This window comes from Panicum virgatum, chromosome 5K, assembly GCF_016808335.1.
Source record: "Panicum virgatum strain AP13 chromosome 5K, P.virgatum_v5, whole genome shotgun sequence".
Lineage (NCBI taxonomy): Eukaryota > Viridiplantae > Streptophyta > Magnoliopsida > Poales > Poaceae > Panicum > Panicum virgatum.
The window spans coordinates 46,048,248-46,071,489 of record NC_053140.1 but is presented as its reverse complement, the minus strand read 5'-3'; the positions used below and the strand labels follow the sequence as shown (position 1 = coordinate 46,071,489).

The 23,242-nt window shown below is 44.8% G+C and overlaps 3 protein-coding genes across 4 annotated transcripts; all 3 read right to left on the bottom strand.

Moving 5' to 3' along the window:
• Window positions 1-499: 499 nt before the first annotated feature.
• Window positions 500-4,217, bottom strand: LOC120707814 (nucleosome assembly protein 1;2-like). Its single transcript, XM_039992831.1, has 10 exons — window positions 3,994-4,217; window positions 3,832-3,875; window positions 3,613-3,708; window positions 2,430-2,522; window positions 2,028-2,115; window positions 1,829-1,890; window positions 1,491-1,675; window positions 1,179-1,356; window positions 1,046-1,089; window positions 500-902 (listed from the first exon to the last, which is right to left on the bottom strand). Exons 1-10 carry the CDS (start codon window positions 4,034-4,036, stop codon window positions 770-772), a joined length of 966 nt encoding a protein of 321 aa, XP_039848765.1. The 5' UTR covers window positions 4,037-4,217; the 3' UTR covers window positions 500-769.
• Window positions 4,218-10,297: 6,080 nt separating this feature from the next.
• On the bottom strand, window positions 10,298-13,320 carry LOC120707813 (protein REVERSION-TO-ETHYLENE SENSITIVITY1-like). 2 transcript variants are annotated; one of them, XM_039992829.1, is made up of 3 exons: window positions 13,171-13,320; window positions 11,713-12,079; window positions 10,298-10,785 (listed from the first exon to the last, which is right to left on the bottom strand). In XM_039992829.1, exons 2-3 carry the CDS (start codon window positions 11,992-11,994, stop codon window positions 10,366-10,368), a joined length of 702 nt encoding a protein of 233 aa, XP_039848763.1. In that variant the 5' UTR covers window positions 11,995-12,079; window positions 13,171-13,320; the 3' UTR covers window positions 10,298-10,365. The 2 variants fall into 2 exon arrangements, with proteins under 2 accessions (XP_039848763.1, XP_039848764.1); XM_039992830.1 differs by lacking the exon at window positions 13,171-13,320 and having other exon boundaries at window positions 11,713-13,146.
• Window positions 13,321-14,609: 1,289 nt separating this feature from the next.
• On the bottom strand, window positions 14,610-18,694 carry LOC120707811 (calcineurin B-like protein 10). The gene is made up of 9 exons (XM_039992828.1): window positions 18,449-18,694; window positions 18,146-18,359; window positions 17,971-18,053; window positions 17,224-17,283; window positions 16,543-16,651; window positions 16,414-16,466; window positions 15,667-15,747; window positions 15,465-15,577; window positions 14,610-15,249 (listed from the first exon to the last, which is right to left on the bottom strand). Exons 1-9 carry the CDS (start codon window positions 18,476-18,478, stop codon window positions 15,195-15,197), a joined length of 798 nt encoding a protein of 265 aa, XP_039848762.1. The 5' UTR covers window positions 18,479-18,694; the 3' UTR covers window positions 14,610-15,194.
• Window positions 18,695-23,242: the final 4,548 nt, after the last annotated feature.

The window sequence follows — 23,242 nt, the reverse complement described above, 5'->3', positions numbered from 1 at the left end:
AACTTAGCTCGATTTTGACCCTCAAAAACTCAAAATTTCATATTGAAATTTAAATTTTGGTCAAAATAAAAATTGTAGAGGAAGGAAAGATCTACAACTTTTATGTTATGCAAAACTTGATTTGAGCTTTAAACTTGGCAGAAAAAAAAGAATTAGAGCTCAACTAACATGAAATGCTACTAAGCGAGAAAGATTAGCATTAATGATAATGTTTAAGCGATGACTAGCGACTAATGTATGAATTTGACACCTGAGGTGTTACATCTTTCAAAAAAGGAAATTTGCCCCGTTTCGGTAGTTGAGAGACTCTGAATTTCTAGTATTGTAGTTCAAGGGTAATCCAGACTCCATGACAAGTTCAGAGGGGTTAAATGGATTTATTCCTTCAAAAAATGATTCTAGCTTCCTTCACACACACAGCTTCCCTCCTCAAGTTGACCATGGAATACACAACTTCCGGTATTGTTGCTGATAGTGATCATGTGTAAACAGAGTAATCAGACCATGGAATCCACGCTACTCCTGCCATTATCTGCAAAACTTCCCTCTCCATGGACCAAAATTTAAACACACCTCTTACAAGAAATGAAAATATTTTTGGATTCGCACAATTAAAAAACAATGAAATTTCCAGGCTTCTCTGCTGCATGCACACAACAGGCCGCTTACCCTGCTGCAACTCCCTCACTCCAGTAAAAAAAGCAACAATTTTCAAGTACAAAATTGATATCGCTTGGTATCACAATGATGCCTCTATAAGTTACGATATTCATTCATCTTCTTCGTCTTCCTCATCATACTCATCATCATCGCTGTAATTTTCATCATCATATTCCTCGTCTTGAGCCTCATCAGTGAACCAGGAAACAGCATGCGGAATTATCTTCTCCCTGATAGTAGATCTGGCAGTAGAACAAAGCTTATTCAGAAGCGAAAAATAAAAAATAAAGCATGCAGTTCCACAACCAATACAAATAGAAGTATGGCTCCAATATGTTGACTGATACAATGGCATAGTTTGTAGAATGTAGTGAACATGCATTACCCGATATCGTAGTCTTGCTCCATTTGGTCCTGCAATTGCACAGCCTGATGGTAAAAGCAACAGACAGATAAGTTAAATCAGCACAATTTTCAAACAAAGGCATCCCCACAAATATAAACCTAGTTCAACTTACAGTATCCTCATCGATTTCTTCATCATCATCAGGAACTTGGGGAGGGTTGAAGAAATTAAAGAAGCTCATGCAGTCTTGAGTCTTTATGATAGGTTCGGTGTCCTTTGAGCCCTTCTTTGGCTTCTTTTGTAGTACCTTTTGTGTCAAACACTTTCCAGGATACCATTCAATTTCAGTTCTGGAAAACAGACAATTTGCTAAAGTGAGATTCTGATCCAATCTTAACTGATCTTTATTTTGTGGATTTGGGGGCTTGGGAATCCCCTTGTCTAATAAAGTGGAACTTTTTTGCAGACATCAGTGGTAGCGTACCCAATAGACTTCTCTAGAATGGGATCGTTTTCATCAATCATGTGATAAGTTTTTGCCAACACAGAATTTTTGAAAAAGGGATTAGTATCAAATGAAAACTCAATCTTGAAACCCTTTCGGTCATCAATTCTGCACCATTCGATGTTCTTAAGGTACTTCAGAGCTTCCTCATCCCTCTTTTGGATCTAAAGCCAAGAAACAAAGGAATGATTGGCAACACGAACCAGTGACAATACAGAGGCCAATGAACTTTATGAATAAAAGGACTCAAGACAGTATATTGACATAAACGTTGGCAGCTCAGCTAAGGAAAAATTCACATGCTAATGCCATCTTACCTCCCCGGCCAGTATTTCATTGTTCTTCATTGCATTAAGCCAGAAACCTGGAACACCCTTCTCTGGAGAAAATATTCACGGCATTCAGTCTTAGAACATCGTAAAATCACCTTCAATTCAGCCTCGCCATCCACGCCACCCCATAAAGTAAAAAGAAATATCAGGGGAAAAAATCTGTTTGAACAAAACATGCATTCACCTTTCTGTTCTGCCGGAGTCTCCGGGGTCTCATCTCCACCCTTTGTGATGCCATCTACCTCCACCACACCAGTCACAATTTCATAACGCTGCAATTTTCATGTGCATCGTAGTCACCAACCAGAACTGCTTATTACATTTAGGAGAATACATACTCAGCAACATTGCTGTCTATTTATGTTACATTACGTGAATCTAATGGCTGAACTACTGCATGAGCAGCAGTAGCACACTAGCACTTCCTAGTGATAGGGTTCAGGAAGTTTCATTAATTAATAAGTTGACACATCTCTTCATCAGCTAAAATGGGTGTGTGTGTTGGGGGGGGGGGGGGTTAAATTCATGGATTTCAGTATATAATTAACAATTTAGCAAGAATATAATAAAGTAAAGATGAATTCACCTTTGAGTAGAGTGGTTCATAAAGCTTCTGGTATTTAGCTTCTAGCACAGCACTTTCCTCAATGAATTTTGCTTCCAGTTCATCATGTTTGCTCTGAAACAATGGCAACATAGTAGAACAGGGCAAGACTGAGAATTTTGTTTTGGAAAATAGCATAGCATGTTTATCTTTTACAAAATCGTCATAGGAGCTACTCATTTTTCAGAGATGTCAATCAAATAAACCATTTGAGTTTAACGATTTTCTTGACTTCCAGGTACACCTATGTTACTGAAATAAAATATCCTTTCATGGTTTATTACTGTTTCACTCGCAACAAGATGCTCAGCAAGGAGTCAAGTGTAAAATATGACTAATGTGTTTTCTTTATAATGAATTAGGAGTGCAATGTAATATGATCTAACATCTTTGCATGTGCATTTTGAACGGCAATCTCTAGCCAAACGGGCATTTTATTGGCTCAGAGTCAGCACATTCAGAATAAAGGCGATAGCCAAAGATGGTACAGACAATATACTAAATGCTTAAAACGTGGTGGGTTTGAACAAAGGAAATATTCTCTCAAGGAAACCAAAAAGAAGACAAAGGAGATATCACAAGAACATAAGCCCAATGCAACAAAACAACATTGGATTAAAGGTGGCAGTCAAATATAGCATTAACAATCAACAATACACACCAAAAACATGGCGGGATGCGACCAAGATGATAGAAATATCTCTCAAGGAAACCAATGGATACGGGTAACACATAAGCACAATGCAAAAACACACCGATTATAATTTAGAACCCATCTCCGCCATTCAAGTCCGTGAATTCTGAAGAAACTGATGAATTAGTCATACCATCAAACATTTAAACTACACAAGGGCTGCCTACTGAAATATATAATGAGAGACAGATGCTCGAGTTTCCTTGATGATTTTTTTTTGTCAAATCCGTAATGGCTTTCCCATGTTAGTTTAAAACTTTAAACAATAGATGACAAGTTCACAACGATCGGACATGCAGAGTTGCACATCCAAAACACGCGGATCACAGCATCTACGATTAATAAGATGTGCCCACTGACAAACGCACAAAACAGAGTAGGGCATCAGATCATGCGGCAAAATAACACCACCACCGCCACCCCCCAACTCTAGCGTCCTGTTCAACAAATTATGACATTCTCCCTAATTACCTGAATATCTCTGAGCACGTCGACGCGCTTCCTGACCTTGGGAGCGAGGCTCTCGAGCACATCCGTGTGCTGCGCGACCAGCCCCTCCAGCTTGTTCTGCACAAGCGCGGAGTAAATAGAAGAATCAGATAAAAAGCACACGGTGAAATCGGCACCACGCAGAGCGTTGCAAAAAAATAGAATGGTAACGAGAGGGGGAAGGGGGCAGAGAGAAGCCACCTTCAGCGACATCACGAGCTCGGCCTTCTGCTCCGGCGTGAGGTCTGCATTGCGAAAACGAAGAAACGCCGTCGCAAATAGTGAGACGAGACGGGACCGCAATCGCGACGCGAGAGGAGATGAGCAGCGGCAACGAAGAGGAGCAGGGAGTCGAGAGCTCACCGGCCTTGGCGGCGAGGTCGAGCACGTCGCCGCCGCCGGTCATGGCCGCGAGACGCAGAGCCGGACGGATTCTGGAGGAGCGTGCGTGTGTGTGTCGGAGACTCGGAGGGGATAGACTATAGGAGGAGAGGGCATCGGAGGGCGCCGGTTATAGCGCGGCGGGGGCGGCGCTCGTGTGGACTCGGGATGCGACGAGAGTCCCGGGCCGGCTCCAGGGTCCAGGCTCGCGTCTCCCGGTGCCGGTGGTGTGGAGTAGAGACGGGTCCGGGTCGTGCTGGGATTTTTCCGTGAGCCGCCGCGCCTTTTCCCCGTTTTCTCTCGCCCTTTTTCTCGGAAGCGTCCCGGGTCTCTGGCACCCGGCGGCGCCTGGCTTCCTCATTTGGGTGCTCGGCGCCGCGCTAGGCGGCCGCAATTCTTTGTTGCCGCCCGCTTTATGCGTGCTTTTCGTTGGGCAAACCGCAAACCACTCCGCAAGTAGAAGAAAGTCTGTCGTCTCGCTGGTTTTTTTTTCCAACAGCTGGGACGCTATCATCAGTGGTGAAACACTGTTCAGACTGCTGCGTTTCACCACTGAACATTCGATTTGCTGAGGCCCCGGCACGTGCAATTCGTCGTGACGATCACCTAATAGTCATCAGCTACGGCCGGCAAAGAAGTGAAGCCCAGTTTCCGGAACTTTTGACTCTGTTTGGAGCCTTCAAGAATCCTGAGACTTCGTTCAGTGGTCGGTTTATGGCGAGATGCAGCGTCCCGTGAACTGGAATGAGCTGCACGGTACAGCAAAGACAGCCGAAATCTTACTCATTGTTGTCGCTAGTGAGTAGGGCTGGACGAAAAACTCGTAACTCGCTAGCTCGCTCGACTCGCTCGTTAATGGCTCGGCTCGAGCTCGACTCGTTTTATAATGAGCCAGCTCGTTTTATAACAAGCCAGCTCGTTTTATAACGAGCCAGCTCGAGCTGGCTCGCGAGCCGCTAGGGGTGGTAATGGGCCATGGCCCTAATGGCCTCTTCACAGTCCAATAAAGCCCTTAAAATTTTTAGTTCAAAAATACATATGTTTAGAGCCCGGCCCTTTTAGGGCCCGATCCTTAGATTTTTTAGTTCAAAATGTTGGGCCCTTTACCACCCCTACGAGCCGCTCGCGAGCCATAACGAGCCAGCAAATTTAAATGGGTGCATTGTTAAAGACAAAAAATTCTAATGACTCATATTTGAAGAAAATGAGTGCTGCAATGTTAAACAAATTTGATAAATATTTGGAAGAGAAGAACAATGTCATGGTTATTGCTACAATCCTTGACCCTAAGTTCAAAATGATATATATTCAGTTCTATTTTAGTCAGCTTTATGACTCGTATGAACAAGAGGTTGCTTATATAAAAAATGAGTTAGAATAGTTGTATAAAAAGCAAGAATTGGAACAATGCTGGAAAATGGGTAAGAAGAGCAGCATAAGAAGCAAGAATTGGAACGAGCCAAACGAGCTATAACGAGCCAAACGAGCCATACTCTGTGATGATGTGTGTTCATATTGTCTCTCTACATTGGCTCGCGAGCCAAACGAGCTAGCTCGAGCTCGCTAACGAGCCGAGCCGAGCTAGCCTGCTGGCTCGTTAGTATAACGAGCCGAGCCGAGCCAATATGTTAACGAGTCGAGCTATAACAAGCCGAGCCATAACGAGCCGAGCTGTCTTGATATCCAGCCCTACTAGTGAGCCAGCGCGCAGTGAATAGAATAGAGTTCAGTATAGTCTCAAACCAAACTGTAGGGGCACCGAGTTTTTTTTTTAAAATAAGTATAGCACAAACAAACGTCAGTCTTCGCCAGTATGTAGTGAATAGAGTTCAAAATCTTACTCATCGTTGTCGCTAGTGAGCCAGTGCGCAGTGAATAGAATAGAGTTCAGTACCGTCTGAAACCAAACTGTAGGGGCACCGAGTTTTTTTTTTTAAAAAAATAAGTATAGCACAAACAAACGTCAGTCTTCGCCAGTATGTAGTGAATAGAGTTCAGTGCCATATGAAGCTAAATATGTACTCCTTCCAAAGGGGTGATGCAGCTGAGCTATATACTCCCTTCGTTCTTGAAAGGAGGTAGAATATGGTTTGTCGGTACTTCAGGACTGGGGTACCCCCTCTTACTATGTCAAGACTCGTGTAGTTATTCGTAACTACGCCCTAAGGAGCTGAGCAGCCGGATCTCTGGGGTCCGGCCCCATCTCACCGGACCAACAGCCCCGGACCCGCTTCCCACTCGAGATAGATCCGGTGTCGCCACGTGTCCTGGAGAAGAAAGCGCTCAGGGCCAAAACGGCCGGGGCCCCCGGACCCCCCACGGGGTCCCGGACCCCCATATACTATCCGGACCCCTCTCCGGGAGGGAACAGACACCCCGCCTGGGGGTCCGAAGCCGCCACGTGTTCGCAGGCGCAGGTACGCGTGTGGCCACCAAGCTCCCTCGGAAAGACTTGCCCACCTACCGCATTCAATGCGGGAGGCGTTAAGTGCGCTCTGCCACAGCAGAGCCCGAGGAGACTTTTGCTAGGCTGTGCTGTTAGTCGCGTGTTACCAAGGTGCACAGTATAGCCGCTGGCACCACTCACGCCACACGCGTTAGCCTGCTACGCCAGTTAGACACGACAACTCGGCAACGGAGTATCATAACGCCTATGCGGTAGACCCAACAGTCTACGCCGCAACCTACACTGACTCAACGGGCGCCTCACCGATGGGACAGGAGAAGACCTCCCTCGGTTAGGGAGTCTACAAGACAATGAGCGTATCCGGTAAAAGATGTTCCATCACTGTAGCACCATTAGTGTCTATTTAGTATAGTATACATACTTGTTGGGCCTACCTGTCGGGGTCCAACGCCTATGTACGCGTCCGCCTTGCTCTATAAACGGGGAGCGCCCGTTAGAGAAGCGCTCAAGTCGAAAGAGAGACTTGGGGGCAGAGGATAGACTCATTCATTCCTAGTGCAATACACCACACAGTGGATGTAGGGTATTACGCTCCGGCGGCCCGAACCACTCTAAATCCGTGTGTTCTTGCGTTCTTGCCCCGAAGCTAGATCGGCCTAATAGCTTAGCACTTCCCCGAGTACTCCCCCTCGGGGATTAGGCGGGTGTGTTCCGCCGCCCGGCTGTGGGTACCCTAAAAAGCCCACGGCATTTGGCGCCGTCCGTGGGGAGGTGCAAGTGTTGGCTAGATCTCCAAGCTTCTAAGGCTGAGCTCATCCTGTGCAACGGCGGCGAGAAGATGAAGAGAGACATGGCGGCACCTACGCCGCATGTCACTGCGCCGAGGCACCAGCGCCCTCGGTGTGGCGGCGCATGGCAGCGGCGCCTGCTGTGCGTCGCCACTGCGACGCCTCAGAGCCGGCACGGTGCTGCGCGGGGGCGGCGCCTGTTGCGTGTCGCCCTGCGCCATCCCAGTGTCGGCTCAAGGTTTTCTCTCAAGCAACCACCGGGGGCCACCTACGGCGGCACGGCGTCGGCTCGAGGTTTCCTCTCAACACGGAGCCTGGAACCGGAAGGATGCCTGTCGCCTTCTCCCTCGCCTGGCTCAAGCCTTCCTTGGAGCTGCTGCAGACAGGCGTCGACCTCCACCGCAAGGCGAGGGGGCCCTATGCCAGCACCAAGGTAGAGCCGGCGAACGACCGCCCTTCTCCACGCTCCGTGCTCGTCCAAACGAGCACCCGTCTATCCGCTGCACCAGGGTGCCAGGCTGGCTTCCGTCAGCAGCGGGCAACGGCGGCTGGGCCACTCCCATTCAAGGCCAAAGAAGTTGTTCTCATGCAAACTAAGCATGAAACAGTTCTTGTTCAAAGGAGGGCCCTGCAAGCTCCCGAAGTGATGCTGGATGATGCTGTGAAGGCACGTCCAGGACGCCTTCGCCCCCAACAGATGAGAGGAACCTCAAAGATGGCAGCTCCACCCCGGCCAGGAACGTGCATGCCTTACGAGGCGACGGCTGTAGGTTATCACTAGATAGGATTGAGTGTGTTTCTCCTTTGTAATGATTTGGTGCCTACGTATGGTCCAGAGCGGTAAAGGTCCGCCCTTGTAAACCCGACCTCTGGCTTCATCGCACAAACAGGCGACACCAGCAAGTGGTCCAGAGCGGTAGAGGTCCGCCCTCGTAATCCCGACCTCTGATGTACACCACGAATCAAGCAATAAAAGAGATTTGCTTTCTCAGTCCTATCTTTACATTAACCTGATAGCACTTGTCCATTCAGCTTGCATGTTTTCTTTCTTCCGTACGGAGTCTTTTCTTTTGTTGCCAACGATCCAAATTGAGTTGCTGCCTTGTGGTCAGGTGGGGACACCCCTTCTAGCTGGAAGGCAGTTCGGACCTCTAGGGACCTGATCAGGAGAAGTGGTGCCCGTATCCTGGGGTAGAGAAGCTCTGCGTAGCTTAGCCTGGTAATGTACCCTAAGCCTACGTACTTCACTGCCCTGTTACGAGTCCCCTAGTATCCGAGACTGTTGTCCCTAGAGGTCCCGGGCTCCTTTCTAGTATAAGGCCTGGTTTCCTACACCTTGCTGCAAGGTCCGGTGGCGTAATTCATGGGATTGTCAGCAACGATCCAAGTCCACTCCGGTGGCCCGCTCCGGCGGAGACCGCTCGCCACGGTCGACTCAAGTCCACTTCGGTGGCCCGCTCCGGTGGAGACCGCTTGCCACGGTCGCTCCAAGTCCACTCCGGTGGCCCGCTCCGGTGGAGACCGCTTGCCACGGTCGCCTGAAGCCGGGTCCGGGGAAGTAGTGCTTGCTCCTTGGGCAGTTCGAGGTCCGCTTAGCTCGGTTCCGTACCCTAAGCCTGCGCCTTCGCCGCCCTATGGAGAGCACTCTAGTACCAGAACCTGGCGACAGGTGCTACGGCCTTGAAGGGGTCCGGAGCACCCGCTCTCGACATGGGCACGCCAACGCAATCAGCATTGCGTCATGATAATGGCCCCACCTGCGGGTTTGTACCTCTCCCGAGGTGGGCCCGGGGGCCACTGTCGGTACCTCAGGACTGGGGTACCCCCTCTTGCTATGTTAAGACTCGTGTAGTTATCCGTAACTACGCCATAAGGAGCTGAGCAACCAGATCTCTGGGGTCCGGCCCCATCTCACCGGACCAACAGCCCCGGACCCGCTTCCCACTCGGGATAGGTCCGGTGTCGCCATGTGTCCTGGAGAAGAAAGCGCTCAGGACCAAAACGGCCGGAGGCCCCGGACCCCTCTCCGGGAGGGAACAGACACCCCGCCTGGGGGGGGGGGTCCGAAGCCGCCACGTGTCCGCAGGCGCAGGTACGCGTGTGGCCACCAAGCTCCCTCGGAAAGACTTGCCCACCTACCGCATTCAATGCAGGAGGCGTTAAGTGCGCTCTGCCACAGTAGAGCCCGAGGAGACTTTTGTCAGGCTGTGCTGTTAGTCGCGTGTTACCAAGGTGCACAGTACAGCCGCTGGCACCACTCACACCACGCGCGTTAGCCTGCTACGCCAGTTAGACACGACAACTCGGCAACGGAGTATCATAACGCCTATGCGGTAGACCCAACAGTTTACGCCGCAACCTACATTGCCTCAACGGACGCCTCGCCGATGGGACAGGAGAAGACCTCCCACGGTCAGGGAGTCTACAAGACGATGAGCGTATCCGGCAAAAGATGCTCCATCACTATAGCACCATTAGTGTCTATTTAGTATAGTATACATCTTTGTTGGGCCCACCTGTCGGGGTCCAACGCCTATGTACGCGCCCGCCTTGCTCTATAAAAGAGGAGCGCCCGTTAGAGAAGTGCTCAAGTCGAAAGAGAGACTTGGAGGCCGAGGATAGACTCATTCATTCCTAGTGCAATACACCACACAGTAGATGTAGGGTATTACGCTCCGGCGGCCCGAACCACTCTAAATCCGTGTGTTCTTGCGTTCTTGCCCCGAAGCTAGATCAGCCTAATAGCTTAGCACTTCCCCGAGTACTCCCCTCGGGGATTAGACGGGTGCGTTCCGCCACCCGGCTGTGGATACCCTAAAAAACCCACAACATGGTTATATCTTACAAAAGAGATCAGTTCACCACCTGTTAGGACTGTATTTTAGTACAAAGATTGGAGAATGTGGTGACTTAAACAGTTATGCCAATCAGGACAAGAATATTAGCATGCTATGAACTAAATTATCTCAAGAAGGCAAAATTAGTTGAGGAATTTGCATGGCTTCGAGAACCAATGAGGCTAAGGATAAGGAAACAAAACCTGAAACACTGAGTACATGCTTTCTTCCAAAAATTTTCAAATGGATGAACATGATAGTAATTTCAGTGTTCCTTCAAGAATTCTTTGCGGGTTCATTCAAAAAGTTCTATATAAATCAATCAACATACCAAGCCCTTAAAACAGCATACTGTAAAAATAAACCATCCAATCAAAAGAGCTGAGAATGCTGCCATCCCTACAAGGAAAGGCCAACCAGCCATTAAAATACCGATGCATGTTACAGTTAAGAAAGGTAAGAATGACCGAACAACAGACATTTTGTCCACCCATCGGCCATGAAACCAAACAAGGGCCGCCACATTCAAAACATTCCACTCCACAGAACCATTGTAGGCGACACGGTTCAGGCAGTTTGCCACGAATGAATGGCAATTGCAGGTGAACAGATTGTAAAACTTGTGTTGAAAGCGCCTCATGCCCGATTGAAGAGCATCATCCCATGATATCGCAGCTCCAACTTCTGAGTGATTGTACGACCGCTCACATACATGAGCCGCAAGATTAGCAGGAAAGCAGCACTGGTCATGAACGAAACATTAAGTTTGTCATGAAACATTTACAAATTTAAACAGTTCAACTGAAAAATTATGCCTGATGATAGCTTTAGTAGGTTTTGCCAAAAGAAAGCTTAAAACCAAACAAAATAACGGAACAATATATGAAATTCAGCATTGGAAGTTCTAAAAAGTGTCTTCTCTCATAAAATAGGAAATCTAAATGTTCCCAAGAAGAGTATCTATCAAATATAGTACGAGTTTATTATAAAAACAGTTACTAAGGAAACAATTAATGAAATTGATCAAGACTTCCCAAATTTTATTATGAACCACTCAGCTTTGTCTCTGTCTCATTCCTTCACATGTGACACTTGCTGCATCTGTAATTACCTACTGCCTAGTAGGCTAGTAACTAGAGTAATCACAAGACCAGTTTCCAGCTCATATGTTTGATTTGGATGTTCATGTTTCAACAGGATTCTAGTTTTTGTTTCCATGAAGAACTATTACTATTAAATGAATTATTCATTTATGGGTTCAAGTTCACAAGTAACAGTTATAAGTACTTACTGTCTAAAAGATACTAAAAGTACGAATCATATTGGAAAATGTTAATTGTTTGCATATCATGCATGCAAATTAAATGAGAAAAAAATAAAAAGTGTCTTGATTCTTGCAGTCCACAAATAAATTTGGAAACCACTGATATTTGAGCTGAGAAAACAAGATAATATAATGTTGAATGTTCACATGCAAGCATGCTATTCAGGAGTCAGGACTATAGGACAATTAGGCTTTCTTCACTCAGAAAGTAAATCGGGATTTAGTTCCTTGGACCATAAACCTATTCACATTTTAGCAGTAGTTTTGATAAAATGAAGTACAATATGGACAGTTATGTTTGAATTGCCCAGTACAAAAAATGAAAATAGTTGGAATCATCCATACCTTCTTTCTGTCAAGCTGGAGGTATCTGGCGACTGAACCATAAGCAAAATTATCCACGCTCACCAAATTTGAACCGGCAAAATCCAAGATAGCCCCATCCTCCTGACAGATTCCAACATGCCCTATGTAAGGGGCAAGCCATGAAACTACAGGAAGAGGAGTCCAGACAATGCAGCACGGGAACCTTGCTCTCTTTGGGTCTATTTCGCCAAGTGGCCACAACTCTTGTAATCCATTATTTGAGCTAACATCTTCATCATTTAAATCAGCTTCAAGCTCCATTGAGGAAATTACTTTTGGTGATATTGATGTTCCTTATTCTTAAAGATAACAAAATGTGACTAGCCTCAATCTCACAGATGCCAACCTTCACTCAGAAGAAAGGAACAAGTTACAGTCACATACTTCGCGATTAAAAAAAGGTGGAGAATCAAATGTGCCCCTAGTTTAGTACAGTACCTTTACAATGCCATACAGCAACATCACAATGAAATATATCAATATGTTCATAAAGGCATGATTAATGGGTCTGGAACAAAATGAACCTCTTTGTATCCACTACAAATTGTCCTGAAACCGAGTATCCACTAACTTTTCCTAGTACATCCTCTCACACACCACTCCCCCAAAACAATTAACCTGCCCCCTTTTCTACTTTCTAGTTTGTGCACGGTTGGACCAGGTGCTGATTTTGGTATATCTGACGAAGTGAAGAGGCAGCACTGCATAAATACAAAAGCCATAGCAGCCCATATTGGCAACATATGGTTCAAAACTTGCACAGACAAAGGGTACTCGACTTAGTATTCGACATTGTCAAATGTAGTTTTAATGTTTTTTTTGTTTAACATATTAAGGACATGATGAATCTAATACATTGCAGGAAGATGGGATCAGATTGGTAAGGAATGACAACGGATACATGTTTGAAATAGAAGCGCATTTGCACGTCCAGGAGCTGCTGCTCCTCTCCCCAATCCAAATAAAGTGTACGCCATCGCATCCTCTGACAGTTCGACGAAATGCCGAAATGAAATGCAGGAGCGTTGGGGGAGGTGTGCTCCGAGCCGGGGCCAGGACGACGAACACGAATTCGACTACCATGTAACTGCGTGTGCTAAAATGTCAGTACTACGACATCTAATTTAGCAGTGCCAGCTCCATTATCAGGATCAGACCTGTGACCTTAAGCTGTCGCCGTCCGCTGCCTCGTTCCAGACATGCAAATCGGATTTGGTAGTAGGAAACCAAGCAGTAAACAAAAGTAAATCGCAAGGCAGCCGATTGTGCTTCGACATTCGCTCTCAAGGATCCCCCGTCTCAGCCGACAAAAGAGCACAAAAGCTCCCCAAACTCAACCCCAAATCCATTCCAGGCACCCTGATACAAAGCCGCGCCGCAGACGCACGACCGAACCAACGGGGCCGCAAGCGGGGCAGAGGATGGCAGGGAACTCACCAGAGAAGCTGGATCGACCCCGAAGCTGGATCGACCCCAGCGCGATCCGGCGGACGAAGGGCGAGGGCCGGAGGGGGGTCGACCCGACCGGGGGCGCGGGGGGGGCGCCGTGCGGGGAGAGGACGAAGACTCGAGAGCGTGCTCTGGGAGTGGCCGAGTGGGGGAAGGCGCGGTTATAGAGAGGATGGAGACAGGGGGAGGAGGGAAAGGTGCATGCACCTTGCACCGCAAATGGTAGGCGCACACGCAGGTGGCAGGCGCTTGCTTTGCCGGCCGGCTTCCTTTGTGATTCCGTGGACGGTTGCGGACTCCGTACTTGCCACATTTGCTTGCCCAGGCTGTGTTTAGATGGAGGGAAAAAAGATGCGAAAAATCACATCGGACACTGTAGCGCATTGTAGTATTTTTCGTTTATTTGTGATAAATATTGTCCTACCATGACCTAACTAGGCTCAAAAGATTCGTCTCGCAACGTACATCAAAACTATGCAATTAGTTTTTTTATTTACCTACATTTAGTACTTCATGCATGGGTTATTTGCTATATTTAATATTTCGATGTGATTTTGATGTGATTGAAAGTTTGGATGTGGGGGGTTTGTGGGATCTAAACACACCCCGAAGAAGAAAGAAAGAACGAAAGAGGTTGTGTTCACTTCCCCCAAACTCTTCTAAACTTTCCAAATTTTCCATCACATCGAAACATTAAATATAGAAAATGACCCATGCATGTAGTACTAAATGTAGGTAAATAAAAAAATTAATTGCATAGTTTTGATGTACGTTGCGAGACGAATATTTTGAGCCTAGTTAGGTCATGGTAGGATAATATTTACCATAAATAAATGAAAAGTACTATAGTGTGCTACAGAGTCCGATGTGACTTTTTCTACCAGCTTTTCGCGGATCTAAACACACCTAGAAAGGCGTTTAGATCCGTAAAATAGTGGTAAAAAGTGTCACATCGGACACTGTGGTACACTAGCACTTTTCGTTTGTTTGTGATAATTGTTGTCCTACCATGACCTAACTAGGCTTAAAAGATTCGTCTCGTCGTGTACATCAAAACTATATAATTAGTTTTTTTATTTATTTACATTTAATGCTCCATGCATGAGGTAAAAAATTTGATGTGATAGATGAATAGCGAAGTTTGGAAAAAGAAATTTTGGAAGTGAACATAGCCCCAGTTGCGCCCACCCCCGGGGGCACCCGAGTCGTTGTCGGGCCACTGACAGTCGGCCCGGCGTGTCAGAGGCAACCGCGGCCGGAGATTTGCCCGTTCCCACTTCCTTGCGTGCTCGATCGAGGCCGTGGTGAAGACGGACGGAAACTGAATAAAATAATGGCAAAATAAAATGGACAGAATTCCTCGCAAAGAAAAAGTACAGAGTGGAAAACACAAATGGCAATTATTAAAAATGATTCTCTCGCGTCGGTTGTTTGAGCGTGAAAGCTTTCAGCCAATCATATGAATGATGGCCTGAAGATCATACTGGAACATTCTAGAAAAAATACATTAAAGATAGTACCACATTGGAACACCTACTTACATTAAAGATACCATATTGGAACTACTACTGCTACTACTAGCCTTGATAATAAAATACTGAATCTTGAACAATTTGGGCCTGCCAAATTGAGATAAAAAAGGAAAAAGAACTACGGTATGTACCCCAATCCAATAAATGGAATGCCTCTAGCAGCAGTCGCTGTCAGATTTTCACAATTCACAACAATGCCGATAGCGATGGAATGAAAAAAATGTGATACGCGTGCCCATTATCAAACCGCGAGCACGGAAGCTGATTCCTCCAGCAGCAGCTTGCTTGCGCACCGATCTACTCGACTGGAGACGGAGACAGGTCAGGAGCAGTATTGGTGCTATCCAATAGCCACCAATCTTTGCTGTGAGAGCAACACACGTCTTCAGAGCTCCCATTTCTTTTTCTTCGTCGACTGCTCATCTCCATCTTCTGTACTGACTTCCATAATAATACCGTACAATCAACTGTGTATCACCCCTAGTCTTCAACTTGTGTATTGAAAACGAAGCTGGGGAATGCCGCTGTGGTGTCCCTGGGAAGGAAAAGACGATGAATCAGCATGTTTGTAATTTAGCATTGCGATGTATTACTAGCAGACATTTAGAAGCGGATAGCAATTAGCCGTATGCAACTCTAATGAGAAACATATTTCCTAGACTAATTGCTTGTTTTTGAAGAAAAGACATGAACTAGCAGCTCATTGGCCAGGAAAGAAGGCAAGTTGATGAAATGCAATTAGATCCATACTTCAGGTGCGGCAGTGTCATCTTCTTTATAACAGAAGGGTGCCGCAACACAAAAGCTTTCCACTCCGATCTGCTAATCCTGCTGTCCTTATCAGTATCAACTTCCTCGAAAGTCTGCAGAAGGACAAGGCAGGCATAAATCATAAAAAAAAAGTGCAGAAACAGAAGAGGGCTTAGAAGGGGGAAGACAGTAATGATGATACCTTATCTAGTATCACTTCCACAAGATCGTCAGTCAGCTCCAGCTGTGACTCCATCAAGGTAGCATTCACCATCTGTTTCACCTGAGGAAAATAACATCAATGGGCTTTAGACTTCAAACAGCGCCGATCATACAGCATTGATTTCTTCTGACAAGCTCCATTACCAAAAATAAGAACAAGCTTAACAGCATTTCATTGTTGTCTAAACTGTTTATATTGAAGACTGATTGTAATCCATTGTACATCAAGAGCATGTCTAGATTGCTCTTCAGATCAGTAATCCCAAGCCTACTTATTTTTACGGTATTTATGAAGTACATGAATTTCCACTTACAAAGCTGATATTCTGAGTGCTGGAAAGATAAAAAAAATATGTAATCATTACTAGAAAGGACAGCAAAGTAGGAATTTCATGGTTAGGCTCGCTCTGACACTATCAGGGTTCCAACAAAGTAAACATTTTCTGATGAGGTGTGTATTGGAATCTAGATTGTATTGATCCAAAGCCCAGTAAATAACCAATTTTCATGCGCAAAGGGTGTCATATTGGTTAAGATCCCCAAAAGTGCTGGAACAGGGAGACCGACAGTGACAACGTATAAGTCTCGACCAGTTGAATATCAAATGTTAGTCAGTAGCCCAAATCACTGGAGAAATTAAATGCCCGGATAGATAGAACTTATGCACTAGATAACCCATACATACCTCTTCACGCTCAATACTTATGCAATAGATAACCATACATACCTCTTCACGCTCAATGAAACCAGTTTGCCTCAAGTCATACAATCTGAATGAAACTGAAGTGCAAAAAAGAATTTATTGGCAGGCTAAACTTACATGTCAAGAGTAGTGGATCAAGACGGCCATACTTACAATCAATTTTATCTTCAAGAGGAGCGTTTGGGTGAAACACACTTATTGCATGGACAAACTCTCCAAATTCAATAACAGAATTTTTCTTTTCATCAAAAAGATCAAAAACCTACAGGCACAAGAAAAAGGAAAACTCAAATGTGGAACTCTAAACAAAAGAAAAATAAAATTAGTGGAGTGGAATGGAAGAGAACTTCAGAAATAAAATTAAGGTTGCTTTCACATGTATGAAATCTATCAGTTATCAAATCATACAGTAATTTTTCTATTTTTTTCCCTTGAGATGGCGTTACCACACAGCATTATAACCTAAATGGTAACAACCACAAAAAAGGTTGAATGTGATATCTCAACAATGGCAGTAACTTTGCAACTATGCAATGTGTTTTCAACCATACTATGCATGAAGCTTTGTTTTATTTAAATAAAAAGATATAGAACTTGGAAAGCAATTCATAGATGATATCTTATCAAGTACAAAACCCCAGCTCCCTTGGAAGATTCTTTAATATAGCATTTTAGAATGATACTTGACAAGCCATGTGATACTTCAGCAGCCAAAAAGGTCAAAGAATATTTGAATCAAGAGGGGTGGGTGGAGAAGTTTTCATCTTTTTTCTTTCTTTCGTTCTTTCTTCCCCTTTTTGTTTGAGAACTGGTAGAGCAAGTTTTGGCACTTACTCTATCTAGGAAAAGATTTTCCCCAGACGGCACATTGAACAATGCCATCTGCAGCTCCTCCTACAAAAGAAGTAGAGCCTTTCACAATTAATGGCCAACAAACAAACAAGACTATGGATCAGACGATCAGTACATTCCGAAACTATAAATTCTTCACCTGGAAGACAGGAAGAGACTATCCTAGCTGTTAGCATACCAACATTGAAAGTGTTCTTGTGCGGATAAATAAAAGCAAGGCATAACTAATGTTCAACTACTGTCAATGCTCAACCCCATTTTAATGCAGGATATCTTTCTGTCAAGGATTGATAAGCTCCCCTGGTTTAACTTTCTGCTCTCAAAAGATATTAGGGTCATCTCACCTTTCTGCTCTCGGTAAAGTAACTAAAAGTCCTTTTCAATATGTGTGATGGCACCAAAAGTTGCAATCCGTAAACGTGAGAGCACCACTGGGCACTGGAGTGCAAGCTGAGCAAACTAGTCCTAATAATTGAGTCACGGAGCTTCACGCAAAGGATCGGTCACACTTTTTTTTTTCTTTTTGCCAATTCCCAGATTTGCTACTCCTCTGCAATCTGGGAGGCGCCAGCACAACAAATCCTAAAAGGGATAGATCTAACATCAAAGTGAGGGTCCCGTTTTCACGTTGTGGATTGGTCAAAGTGTTAAACTGGATAAATAAAATACAATGCTTGGAAGGCACGAATTTCGCGGGAATTGAAGAAACAGAGAACAATTTGCAAAAACCTTATGGATCAGGCCGTCGTTGATGATGGAGCAGCTGATCTTCTTGTACAGCTCGTACAGCGCCTCCACCTCGTTCACCGAGACTCCCAGGAGCCACACCCAGAAAAAAAAAATCTCAGCCACGACAGCAGGCGGAAGAGAACACAAAAGCCGGGACAGGCAGCCGTATACTTACAGCAGCGGGACTCGTCGGCGAGCTCGGCGAGCTCACGGAAGGTGAGGCGTCCGCCAGCTCGGAGGCGCGCGCCTGCGTCGAGAGCCGAAAGCAGCCTGGGCGGGCTCCTCTCGAAGCACCTCGAGGCCGCGAGCAGGGCCGCGTCGACCACGGCGAGCACGGGGAGCAGCACCGCGCACGCTAGCTCCCCCAGCGTCAGAGAGCTCTTCGACACCTGCAAAGCAACAACAGGGTCAGGCCGAGATGAGAAGCGGCTAGACCGGATCGGAGAGGGGCGATAGGGCCCCGGGGCCGCGAGCGTACGAGATCGTTCGAGGAGTCGGACGAGTCCATGTGCCCTGGAGCCGGCGGCGAACCATCGACGAACGGGGGCAACCTCGCGTCCTCCTCGACCCGTCGCCGTTTCGCAGGGGGGGGGGGGGGGGGTGCGGAGGCCGGAGCCAGACGGATTGTCACGTCACCCGCTTCGGCGGCCGGAGCGGTGGGAATTGGCAGGCCAGCTGTTCTGGCTCATCCAATCATCCAATCTATTCATCGGGCCACTGCGGCACCGCGGCACCGGCGAGCAATGATTGCCAATATTTAACACCGTTGGCGCGTAATGCGTCTTCAATTTTGACAGAGTTACCCCATCCCATTGGCCACGAAGAGAGGACTGGCTTTTCGTGGTGGTCTTTGAGTTACTAGTTCAGCTAAAGGAAAAAGATAGATTGGTCAATGATTTTTAACCTACTACTAGTAATCTTTAGGAATATTGAGTTTTTTTAATAAAAGAATATTGAGTTAACCTACTGCACTTCGATCATGTATTGTCGGCCTAGCAATCGCGTTCTTTTTTTTTCGTTTTGCGTTTCGTTTCCCTCTTCTTCAGTTGTAGGTAGCTGCTCTCACCTCTCAGCCAGTGGCAGAGCGTGAGCCAATTGGAAGCACGGGCCAATAGTGTTAATTGAGCTAATATACTGATGGGCAACTATACTGATACAGCCTATCTTAAAGAAGTCTTCTTATGTTCGTGCCGGACATATTTAGAAAACTCAACCTCTTGCCATCTAGCTAAATCTACGCCATGACATTTGTATTCTTACCCCTATTTTGAAATGTAATTGTAATTTTTGCTCTTATTTTTTTAACTTTATAATTTTGTCATTTACGATCCACACGTCAATACGATTTTATCCTTAGTCAATGGTCAAAATAAGAGCAAAGACCAAGGGCAAAATCATAATGACTTGTGAAAAATAAAGGGTAAAATCATAAAATTTAAAAAATGAGAGTAAATCCTGTATTTTATCCTAATGGTGAGACTGGTTGGGAAGATAAAAAGATTTTGCTAGAAGAGAAGCCAGTTATTCGTTTTCCAAGGCAGAAGAGAAAATATACTAAACGTGCAAAGCCAGGTAAGGATTGTATATTGTTATTTTTTATTTTTACTTCTTAAATCAAAAATATTTCCTCATACAATAATTATCATCATACATCGTAGATGCTTGTAAGCCACGCGTGCAGCATAACAACAAACAGAAAACATTGATGAATCGACCTAAGGTTGCGCTGGAAGGTATATGCGCTCGTTTCTATGCTTTATATAAATGTAGGTTATATATTCTTATTAATTTGCATACTAATATATTTATACAGATCATGATGCCTGTGTGGAGAACAATGCGGAAGATATAAATGGCGATACCGATGATGGAAGCGGGGATGACATTGATGGAGGTTTGCGCAGTACCAGTCAATTTTATGATCAACATATACAAACATTTCCCGCTAAAGTTGTTTAGTAATTTTTTGTTATTTCTTCTGTGATCAGGAAAATCATCATCACGGTTGCATGTAAGTGCACGTGAGTACTACTGCTACATGATGCAGGTTCGTGAAGGCGTGTTTGTGATATTCTTCTATGGAGGTCGGCTCTTTCAACAATGGATTGTTGACATATATATCTAAATTGAGTCCATGCGCTTGGACTGGTACTCAAATCCTAAACATCAAAAAATCATTAGAGAGCTGATCTTTATCAGGTAAATATTCATCCATGATCTACAATCTCATATAAAATAATATAAATGTGTTAACATACTTATTTGATAATACAGGGAATTCTTGACTCCCTGGCATCAGGTGAGGTCAGTGGGCAGAGGACTGGAAAACGTGTCGTACTGTCAAAGGACTTTCCTGACAGTGATCGAGATGTGAGTTGCAGATTCATGGATGCAATGCTTTAGTGGCACGTTATGGTCGTCCAGATTACTTTGTCACAATGACATGCAACCCCTACTGCCCTGAAATATTAGAGCAGCTACTGCCAGGTCAAACACCTCAAGATAGACCAGATATTGTAGCCAGGGTATATCATGCCAAGCTTCTTGATCTGCATGACTTTCTGATTGTCAAAGGCCATTTTGGAAAGGTGAAAGCATGGGCACACGTAACAGAGTTCCAGAAATGGGGTTTACCCCCATGAACATTTTTTATTGATCATGGACAGTAGTGCTAAACTAAGTAGTCCTAATGACTATGACAAATACATATCTGCTGAGCTGCCAGATGAAAAAAAGCACCCTACCCTTCATCGACTTGTTTGTAAACACATGATGCATGGTCCATGTGGGAGTCTCAATCCTAAATGTGCGTGTATGGTGGATGGTGCATGTCGTTTCAAGTACCCTCGTCAGTACTGTGACTCTACATGACAAGGAAAAGATGCATACCCTATATATAGAAGACGTGAAGATGGGCATAAAGTGTTTATCAGAAATAAATGGTTGGATAACAGATGGGTTGTGCCATATAATCCGACACTTCTGATGAGGTATAATTGCCATATCAATGTTGAGGTATGTTGCAGCATCAAGGGAGTTAAGTACTTGTATAAGTATGTATACAAGGGAATTGATTGAGCCTCATTTGCAGTTGAGAATAAAAATGAAAGTGATTCCGTAGAAATTAATGAGATAAAACAATATAGAAAGGCAAGGTGCATTACTGCCATTGAAGCTATCTACAGGTTATATCGTTTTCCGATGTACTCTATGTCGCCACCAGTTTTACAAATGCAAGTGCATCTTCCTGGAATGCACATGGTTCCCTTTAATGATGGTGATAACCTTGAAGATGTAGTGCAGCGTTCTCAGTTTTAGAGGTCCATGCTTACTGAATTTTTTAGAATGAATATGGAAGATCCAAATGCCCGGAGGCTATTGTACTGGGAGTTTCCCGAGCACTACACCTGGAATAAGGGTCAAAAGTGTTGGAAACCTAGGAAGAGGAGGTTTCAAATTGGCAGGCTGGTGTATGCGAATCCTGCTAAGGTGAAAGGTATTATCTGCGTGTGTTACTCAATCATGTGAGAGGTCCCACCTCATTTGATTCACTATGTATAGTTCATAATGTGTTACACTCGACATTCCGAGAAGCATGTGAGGTACTTGGTCTCGTCGAGACAGATAGTTCATTGGATGAGGCTCTCACTGAGGCTTTAGCATTTAAAATGCCTTGTACTTTGAGAAGAATGTTTGCAATTATTATTTTATTTTGTGAATGCACAAATACTAGAGCATTGTGGGATAAGCATTTTTGAAGATATGGCTGATGATTATGTACGGAATCATGGTAACACTCCAATTGTGGTTCAACTTGTGCTTCGGGGTATAGCTGATATTGTACGATCAATGGGCAAAGATATCAAAAATTATGGACTCCCAGAATTGGATGTTTCAGGTGCAAATTATTGACATGTCTTCAAAAAATTATGTCTCAATTATTTTTAGTATAATATACTTAGTTTTTGTTATTTTCACTATATAAATTATATTTCACAACAGTAACATTCATTCAACTAATAAGAGCTTCAATAATTTATATCTTTTTTATTTTACAAATTTGCAGACCAGACATCTAGAGACTACTACAGAGAACTCACCGAGGAAAGGAATATTGGCTTTCAAGAAGAGGATTTGAAACTCATTAACACATTGAATGCCGAACAAATGGCCGGGTATAATGAGATTCTAGATCATGTGCTCAACCATAAAGGAAATGTCTTTTTTGTTGATGGCCCTGGTGGAACTGGTAAGACCTACCTCTATAGGGCATTGCTGGCAAAAGTTCGATCGATGGGTCTTATTGACGTTGCTACTGCGACATCTGGAATTGCAGCCTCTATTATGCCGAGTGGTCGTACTGCACACTCTAGATTCAAAATCCCAATAAAGCTTTGTGAAAACTCCATTTGTAACTTCACAAAACAGAGCGGAACCGCTGCATTGTTGCGCACATCATCACTGATTATATGGGATGAAGTGGCCATGACATGAAGACAAGCAGTGGAAACTCTAGATAGATCTTTGCAGGACATAATGGGATGCAATCAACCTTTTGGTGGTAAGGTAATGGTATTTGGAGGGGATTTTAGACAAGTCCTTCCGGTTGTGCCTCGTGGCACTAGGGCACAAATCACTGATGCCACACTTCAACGGTCATACATATGGGAGAAGGTGCATAAAGTACAACTTAAGCAGAACATAAGAGCGCAAGGTGATGCGTGGTATTCTGATTTTTTTGCCTAGGATTGGAAATGGGACTGAGTTGACATATACAAATGACTACATGCAGGTGCCAGATGAAATTGTTATAGAGTATGAATCAGAGAATTCGATTGACACTCTCATAGAGCATGTGTTCCCTGATTTGGAAAAACATTGGACATCTGCATCTTATATGCGTGAACGTACTATTTTGTCGACAAGGAATGAGCATGTTGATGGACTAAATGCTAGGATGATTGATGTATTTCCTGGCAAAGAAAAGGTGTTCTACAGCCATGACTCTGTTGATGATGACTCAAACAATAATTATCCTCTGAATTTTCTCAACTCAATCACACCAAATGGGCTACCGCCTCACGAGCTAAGGATAAAAAAAAATTGTCCGGTTATTCTCCTGATAAATCTTGACCCTCACAATGGTCTGTGTAATGGTACTCGTTTGGTGGTGAAAGGTTTCGACGATAATGCAATTGATGCTGAGATTGTCAATGGTCAACATGCTAGTAAAAGGATTTTCATTCCTAGAATACCGCTATGCCCGTCGGAG

Excerpts from the sequence above, each read along its gene's own strand:
- LOC120707814 (XM_039992831.1), bottom strand. The coding sequence starts at position 4,036 with ATGACCGGCGGCGGCGACGTGCTCGACCTCGCCGCCAAGGCCG. Across the intron at positions 2,523-3,612 it reads ACGTGCTCAGAGATATTCAG|AGCAAACATGATGAACTGGA; the intron begins GTAATTAGGGAG and ends CCATTGTTTCAG. Across the intron at positions 1,676-1,828 it reads ATGAAATACTGGCCGGGGAG|ATCCAAAAGAGGGATGAGGA; the intron begins GTAAGATGGCAT and ends TCTTGGCTTTAG.
- LOC120707813 (XM_039992829.1), bottom strand. The coding sequence starts at position 11,994 with ATGGAGCTTGAAGCTGATTTAAATGATGAAGATGTTAGCTCAAATAAT. Across the intron at positions 10,786-11,712 it reads TCCAGCTTGACAGAAAGAAG|TGCTGCTTTCCTGCTAATCT; the intron begins GTATGGATGATT and ends GTTCATGACCAG.
- LOC120707811 (XM_039992828.1), bottom strand. The coding sequence starts at position 18,478 with ATGGACTCGTCCGACTCCTCGAACGATCTC. Across the intron at positions 16,652-17,223 it reads AAAATCTTTTCCTAGATAGA|GTTTTTGATCTTTTTGATGA; the intron begins GTAAGTGCCAAA and ends TTGTGCCTGTAG. Across the intron at positions 15,748-16,413 it reads GTTTCATTGAGCGTGAAGAG|GTGAAACAGATGGTGAATGC; the intron begins GTATGTATGGTT and ends TATTTTCCTCAG.